This window comes from Echinops telfairi, unplaced genomic scaffold (assembly GCF_000313985.2).
Source record: "Echinops telfairi isolate 266 unplaced genomic scaffold, ASM31398v2 ScPeMD7_3;HRSCAF=10, whole genome shotgun sequence".
NCBI classification, from domain to species: Eukaryota; Metazoa; Chordata; class Mammalia; order Afrosoricida; family Tenrecidae; genus Echinops; species Echinops telfairi.
In genome coordinates, this window is record NW_022103899.1 from 15782672 (window position 1) to 15791356 (window position 8685).

The window sequence follows — 8685 nt, forward strand, 5'->3', positions numbered from 1 at the left end:
AATGTCATTGATATTTTTTAAGTTGGGGGGGACTATACTTTGGTATTACATATGTTTAGAAATTAAAACCTACAGTTGCTTTATAGTAGCATTAAGGAACAGGGATTGAAAAACAAATTTCTAAAGAACATGTTTAATTATAATGCCCTCACACTACACTGTATTGTTTAAACATTGGGGTATGTTTTCCTTTGAGCTATGGGCACTGGCCCAGAAACATTACTTGTATCGTAAATCTTCTTCCCCCTAAGACCTAGCGATGAAGTGGTAACCCCCTCCCCCATTTTTATTTATGAAAATATTTTTGTAACTGTGCAATAAAGTTCAGTTGCGATAAACTAGTTCTGGATTTTTTAAAGTAACCACTAGAAAACAATTTTTTTATAAGATTGAGTTTTCGATAAAGGGTAAGTGCACATCAAGAAACCTCCCAACCCAGTGCTGCCCAAGCCCACAAGTCCAACATTAGCCTGTATGTCCGACACCAATCCACAAAGTCCTCCTCCATCTCACCAAACACACGCAGCAGATGCCGGCTGTAGGAGGAAAGCCGAATCAGTGAACGTGTGAGCATCTCAGCGCTGGCAGGGGTCTCCACACAGCTGCTCCAGCACCCAGGGCTGCATCGGGTAGGTCCATGTGGCTTCTCTTCAGGGATGTCTTGCAGGAAGTCAGCCTTGCCAGCTGAAGCAGGGAACTGCTAAGGCAGCTGCAACCGGGTCCAACCATCAGAGAGCAAGAGACCCAGGAACACACACTAGAAATTTTTGTTAAACTTTTAACACAAGAATTTTCAACATTTTTTTCATAACAAATATACAGTGAATAAAAGTTGATATATACAAATAATTTCTTGGATTACTCAGGCCTATTACATACAAGTGTAGTGTGTCCATTGTCTTGGCATCCTTATTCCAAACCTATTCTCTGATGTTTTGGGAAGAACCACCTACATCTCAAAGCAAGAACTGGGAAATAGCAATACTTTCCCACCACATTTCCTCATCTTGGGGAAGCGTGGAGCGCGTCCGTCTTTGGGGTCTTTTTCCGTTCTGCTGTGTTCTGACAAACCTGACGTTCTCAGCATTCGAAGGATGGAGGAGAAAGGAGGAGGGAGGTATACCAAGTTACGAAACGCATGATCAGGGGCCTTTCAAAGTGATTCCTGCCCACCTTTTGAGGAGCACCTGCACTTTATAAGTGCCCATCGTTTGAGCAGTGCAAACGACTGCAGCCAGGTAGACGGTGAACCAAGATCGCTCTTCAGATCTACTGTCCTTTTCCCGATGCGACCACCAGGCACACGATGTCAATGGCAGAAAGCAGCGTGGTCCTGTCCTAGAGACTGGAGCTTCCCAATCCCCCATCCAACCCGAGAACAACTACAAATGGAAACAAATACGCTTTCTGAGAGGAGGAGATTCTGCTTCCTTTAGGAAAACGCTTGAGACTAATGGCAGAGAGAAAGAACTTTATTAAAACCTTTCTCATCACCAGGAATTTCCAGTGTCATGAAAGGAACACTTGGAGTTCTATGTGAAGAAAATTGCATTAACAGAAGAATAAAAACTTTTTCAGTCCATTAATTTTGTTAAATTTATAAACACACCATATGTTATTTAATAAACACGTAAGCCACCGCCCCAAGACAAAACACAAAGTTCCCATTTCAGTTAGAGATACTGACCCAAGAGAATCTCAAGCCCTTTAAATCTTTCCATCTTCAAAAATAGGTGTGGGCAAACGCTGGAACGAGCCCGCCAGTACCAGACCTCGGGCTTTGCAGGCCGCTTGGCGTCTGTTGCAGCTACTCAGCTCTGCCCGCTGTAGCACCAAGCAACAGACAGCCACGAACAACGAGAGCCAATGACGCTGCTGACAAGACACTAAAGTTTGAATATATTTCTATTTGTCACAAAAGAAGCCTTTGATCCCCTCACCCCGCATCCACTTAAAAACATGGAGTAACTATTTTAGCTTAACTGCTGTATCAAAATGGGCAAGACCAGGTTTGGCCTGCAGGCCACAGTTTGCCATCACCTGCTTCAAAACACCAGCTTCAAAGGGAAGTCACCTCAAAGTTTCAGATCATTGCTTCCCAGAGATTTAAAGTAACTGTCCACATCTTCTTCTGTAACTTCTTTTAGATCAGCTGGTTTCCACTTCGGACTCTGGTCTTTATCTATTAAAACTGTCAAGACATAAAACTGTTAACACATCTTGTCCTGGGCTCACTGGCCTCCTGACAAAAGCTGCGTTATGGTGGCTGTGGTGTAGGCACGACTCACCAGCTACCCTTACAACCACCTTGGGTGGCAGCATATTTTCTATAGCACATTTTTTACTGGAAATTAAAAAATGTTTATACAACTTCAGTTTTTCTTCTAAATAACATCCCCAAGGAACTTACATTCTTAGATGTCAATATGCTGATGATGACTAGTGTGGACATTTTCTATTCTAAGACAGATGTCTCTCACTTTAATAAAGCTTACGGAACTAACCCAGGGATTTAACTGTTTAAAAAAAAAAAGTTTTCTTCCATTCAAACAAAATAGTAAATGAGTTCTCTGTGATGCGGCACAGCTAAAGCCAGAGGAGATGGGGAGGGGGGCATGGTGACAGGTCCACAGCTGCCTCCAGGCTCCTTCCTCCTCGGGGCCTACAGCTCTGCTGAGTCCTCTGGTTCCCACAGCTCTAAACGGAGACAACAGACCACCTCCGGGCTATCATACATGCTCTCTCTCAGTGCAGCCCCAGCCTCCCCACAGGAGTCTGAAGCAGTCTGACCTCTCCGAACAAAAGGGGGCAGATCCATTTCCTGGTTGGGATATGGGGGAAACTGCGAGAGGGGGTGCAGGATTCCTGTTCTCAACTATGCGGGAGTCTACAGTTATCTCAAAGCAAAAACATTATAAAAGAGAAGAGGGCTATAGTTGGTATGGTTGAAGTAGGTAATTTCAATCATGATTAAAATATGCATAAATCTTGTAACGAATAGAAATATTTAAACAGACTCCAGAGTGAACAACAACAACAAAATCCACATCTAATCGAGCATCAAAGACTAAATAATTAAAGCCGTCTGAAAGCAAGAGGAAAGAAGGCTGCCACGGGAGCTGAGCTGCTCCTGATCTCTGCACACGCGAAAGGTTTGGCTCGCCTTTCAGATCAGAAGTGATACTACGCACTAATATTCTGACCCCTGCCCGTTTGAAAGCCTTATCTCCTGGGCCGGGTAAACAAAGGGACATTCTTTCCACAAGAAGGCCTTCCCTTTGAGCCTTCTGGCTAAACTTATTTACCTCCCTGAGATTTCACTGAGGGGAGATTTTATGTATATCTATATATATATCAAACTTGTTACTTTATTTCAAACTCCCCACCCAAACTCAGGGCGATGTAAAGTTCCTGCCATTTAGGCAGCCAGGCTTTTCAGGTCTCACGAGGAACCCACTCAATTTCCACTTGGTAACTCTAGCTCTGCTGATGAATATGTTCTCCATTAAAAGGTGACTTGACAAAGCACCTGCTTTAGGAATTGGGACTCTTGATTATTACTTCAATGCTGGTGCAACTCTCATCTTTAAAATCATTCTATTCATCTAAAAGAAATGTTTTAACCTTTTCATTTTTAGCTTAAGAGTAGAGTCATAGCATATAATAAACTCTAAACACTTCACTTTACCAACATAACCCAAGTAGCACCAAACCCAAAACCCAAACTCACTGCCACTGAGTTGGCCCCAAGTCATAGCAACCCATTGGGGCAAGACAGATCTGCCCTGTGAGCTGCTGAGACTGACTTCGGGGTACCCTCTCTCCCCAGGAACACAGGTTCTCCTAAAGTCGGAGGTCTCGGCTCTGGGCCACGGAGTAAGAAACGTGCAATAGTGGAGCACTGTGCGTTTACTTGGTTTCAGTTAAAAACACAGCCATCTCTCTGGCTCAAGTCCATGTGCTTTCTGAAGAAGTTTGAGCACAGGGCCCTAATGACTGTCATGAGAGAATTCTAAAACAGCAGTGGCTGCTGCTTATCAAAGCTTAGGGTATAGAGAATATCACCCTCATATTCACATAAGGTGTATCTAGGCACACACTATATTAAAGTGATCAATAAAAACATAAGATTAATGTGCAAAACACATGCAGATGGAAACAACTCACACTATAGATACGAGGGGCCTTTAAAATTTGTGGGAAAATTATCTTTTCATTCCATTTTTCCATAAAACAAGTTAGCAAAATCAGCCACAACATTTGCTGTTTCTAAGCATGCTGACTTTGGAGAGGGTCAGCAAAATTGGCAAGCCTTAAAAAGGATGTCAACGATGTCAACAGATGGTCCTAACTAGGCCGTATGGGTCTCACGCAGCACTGTTCAGTGTTCTGGTGAAGGAGAGAAGGGGACGGGAGGGCGTGGCCACTGTTGGGATTGTGCTGGGCGGGAGGTACCAGGTGGGAGGGGAGGGTGAGGCGTTGGAGGGCTCTCTGCAAGGAATGAATGTGTTCAGAGGTTTCCACAGCGAAATGAGTTTACACACGCGTGTGGCACTTATCAGAGGCAGTCCAAGGGAGCAGGGTGACCTCTTACATGTGGATTAGGGAGCAGTCACCAGGTTATGGGAACTTTAAATAGTAGCTTCAAAGACTGATCTCCACTTACATCGCAACTGAGAATGAGCACACGCACACAGCAATCTTTATGAAAGTGCTCACTTTGATGCAGTATCATTTCTGATTAAGAACATATAACCCACAAACCCCGCTCTCCTTACAGCCAGGAAGGAAGCCCAGCTACTTGTCACTCACCCGCTCTAACGCCCTCGTGAAAATCATGGCCTCCCTGGAAGAAAAGAAGATTACATGTGGGCATTTCTCGGCATCCTTGGTCCTGGTGGTCTCACTCCATCTCGCCGCAGTTCATGGCACAGCCTGAACCAAAACACTAAGACTGGACCACCTCTGAAAACCCACTCTCTGATCACCATCCCTTCTTGCTCTTCTGCTGAGGCCCACTGATCCTACCATGCTCTCACACCGTGCCTCGTGTCACTGGTCAGCCAGTTTCCCCAAGTCACTTTCCCGGAATGTGCCCTCTTCCTTAAACTGCCTACCTTCCTTCATTCTGGCCCCCAGGGAACTCCCTTCGCCAGCTGGACTTGGCCATTTACCACCGATTCCCCTTGAGCCCAGGCTCTCTAGCATTGTACTAGGTACTTGGTATGTGGGTTCACTGAATCCTTACAGCTCTTTCCTTATGACAGTCCTCATTCACAAATGAGCCGATTCAGATTCAGTGTTCCCATCTTGTGCAAGAGCATGAGGACACACGTGAACAGTGGCTACGGTCTCTTCTGAACGCCACACGCAAAGGCCCTGCTTTGTCACAGGCCTTCGACCCGGTCTGGCGCAGGGGCTCCGCACACCTCACGCCTGCCACCTGTGGAGTTTTCACAGTAGAATGGCATCGACTTTCCATTTTGCCCTTTACACTTCTCACTCGTTTCACATGTTCTTCCATGTGCATCCATTACTTTTACGACTGGAAAATTAAAAAAATCAACTTACCATACACGCTTGGCTCATCCGATATTCCATAATTAGGACGTCGCGCAGCGTCTTTGAAGACCCTTCCGTGAGCTGCTTCAGGGTGATCTTCAGGGAAGTCGGAGACATCTTACTAATTAGCTATCAGAAGGGGGGGGATTAGTTTTAGTCTAATAGTTTCTAGTTAATAAATTGTTATACACACACACACACACACACACACAAAATATCACAGTAAAGCATGCTCCTTAACAGTACTTTTATATGCCAAAATCTTGTAAGAGAGCTTTAGGCTAGTTTTGTCAAAGTACAAACCAACTTTTCTAATCTTGTTACATAAACAAAATAGATCATTCCACATTCTAAGTGTATAACTTAAAGAGTAATAAAAGTGCCTATCTTGAATTATAAATAAATCAATTTACCTTATCCTTCTATAAAATCTTTCCCTCTCTTAAATTTTATTTTATTGCTGATAGACACAGGAAAATGTACACCAGTTCAACTCTGTCGTCACGGACCCTTCCGTGGTACAGATTGCAGTCTGAAAGTTGTCTGACCAGAGAGATTCCTTGGCTGCACTGCTATGCCACAGCCCTCTGCGTTGAGAGGTGCTTTCCTCTCTGTAAAGTGTTAGTCTCAGAAACCCATGGGGCAGTTTTACTTTGTCCTATAGGATCACTGTGAGTCAGAATCAACTAATGGCACTGAGATTTTCTTTTTTAAGTTGCTATGGTTCCAAGACATGCATCAGACTGAGACTGCAACAGCTGCTGCAGGAGTGCCCCTGCAGGCTGGACATGCCACGCCCAGACTCCCCTTTGCAACCACAAAGTGCCCGTATTCTGTGGTACAATGAATGACTATCCCAAGATTTAAGCTTCACTTTTGAGTTCAATTCCTTCTATCAAGAGTCTACAGAAAACCTAAAGCAATAACCATGTTAGCAGTGAAATATTAGAAGCTTTCCCTGGCCCTGGGGAGAAGACAGGTTGGATGGCTCCTATCGTTACTTCTACTAAACATTTTACTGGAATTCCTAGCCAGTATAGGGAGCTGGCAGGGCTTGGGTGGAAAGGTAGAAACACCATGGATATGGCAGGAAAGAAGGGATGGAAGAGAGGAGGAGCAACAAGATAACGTTACTAGAAAACCCAAGGGAACTTGTGGGATGAGTTGAGCAAAGTCATTGGATACAAGGTTAATATACAAAATTTAATCTCAAAACATGTTTCTATGAAGCAATCGAAAATGAAAACTTTAAAGATCATTTAAAATCATATCAAAAAATAAATCTCCTGAAGAATGGGTAAGTCCTCTACACAAAAAATTACAAAACATCAAGAGAAGTTTAAGATGATTTAAATATATAGAGAAGCACACTATGTTGAGGTTAATGAAGATGTAATACTGCTTTCCTTCTAGACATCTGGAATTTGGGTCCCCCCCACCCCCACAGTCAAAATCTTAGGCACTGAGTCTCCATGAAGCTTCCTGGAAAGACAACAATTTACCATGTAGTATTTCACCTCTACTGGAGGAAGTGCACACACTCTGCGTGACTTCCCTGGCAAGGACTGCTGGGACGTGGACCTAGTTTCTGCAGCCCCTCCCCCGAGTGTGTTTCATGCGTTGCCATTTGGTTGATTTTGCTTTGTACCCTTCCGTGGTAGTAAATCATCACCATGAGCACCGTCCTACTCATGCGAGTGCTGGGAGTCGTCCGAAGGAGTCACCAAACCTGGCCAGGGGGGTCTTAGGAACAAAGTTGTTGATAAATCTGAAGCCTTCGTGTTATATGTTTTATTCTTTGAAAGCTTATGGGGTACCCAAAGATTTCTTAAATAGGATAACAAAAGATCATAAAAGAAGTCACTGATCATAAAAGAATTAACCATCAAGGAAGCAAAGGCAATGATAGATTACATTTAGATTAATTTCCATCTATCAAAAGGCAAGAGAGAAAGAGAAAAGTTGAGTCACAAGTTTAAAAAAGATATGTGGGGGGGAAATGAGATATGTGGAATATACATATTGGACAAAGGACTTATCTCCAAGACATATAAAGAATCCCCACAAATTAATCATATAATAGATTTAGCAGGCACTTCATAAGCAAGGATATCCACATAACCAATAAATACATAAAGTAGTACTCAACTTCAATATTTATCATAAAATGCAATCAAAACTACAATGCAATGCTATTTTATCCACCGGAGTGATTAAAATGAGAAAGACAAATAACCACAGTGTTGGTAAGAATATGGGACAATTGTATTGTTTTCATGGCATGGAGTCCTCCCCGGGGCACAGTGAGCGAGGGTGAAAGCACTCACAGCTGGCTGACAGGGTTGGCAGGTTGAAGCCCTACCACAGGAGAATGACACGACCATGTTCTCCAGGACGGAGGACAGCTTTGGGAGCCACGAGGCAGTGCCACTCTGTCCTCAGGGCGGCAGAGCTGGAGCCCACTCAACAGCAACAGGAGTCTGTTGCGGGTAGCGCGACAGAACTAGCTCTATGCCCCCAGATATGTGTCCAGTATGCTTCTATACAATGAAACGTTCAGAGCAGTACTATTTATAGCAGCCCCAAACTGGAAGCAATGCCACATGTCCATCAACAGTAGAGAGATATAAATACTTTGTAATATATTCATAGAGTGAAATGTTATGGCGATGAAAGTAACCAAGCAGCTGCTATGTACACGTCACAAATATAACATTATGCCCAAGAAGCTAAGACACAAAACTGCATGATTTCACCTGTATCAAACCCCAAACAACAACCCACGGTGCTGAAAGTCAGCGTGACGGTAGTGATTGGGAGACAGCATCAGTTTATTGTAGGGGTTGCTAACGTATAGTCTGTGAAAGCAATGGAACGATACATTTAAGAGTTCTGTATTTTTCAGGATGCTGTGTTGTTGTTATTGAGACAACTGCATACTACATACTTAAAAAAAAAAAAGCGCTCCTAATCTAAACATAGACATCTTGACAGAAAATCCTCACTGCAAATGAGTTAAGAACACAAAAAGGCGCAGGCCTGTCTGGATAGGACAGGCTGGATGAACAATCTGGAGGAGAAAACAACGGGACTGACAGTTCCGGGGGGACATGGGAGAGGGGG

The 8685-nt window shown here is 43.7% G+C and overlaps 1 protein-coding gene across 1 annotated transcript in view; it reads right to left on the minus strand.

The window, feature by feature from the left end:
* Positions 1-1454: 1454 nt before the first annotated feature.
* Positions 1455-8685, minus strand: part of HIBCH (3-hydroxyisobutyryl-CoA hydrolase) — a 58446-nt gene continuing 51215 nt past the window's right edge. The window contains exons 12-14 of the mRNA XM_045295666.1: positions 5572-5691; positions 4813-4846; positions 1455-2191 (exon numbers count right to left, since the gene is read on the minus strand). Coding sequence (XP_045151601.1) covers positions 2076-2191; positions 4813-4846; positions 5572-5691 — 270 coding nt within the window. The 3' untranslated portion in view covers positions 1455-2075. The remainder of the gene's footprint in view (positions 2192-4812; positions 4847-5571; positions 5692-8685) is intronic.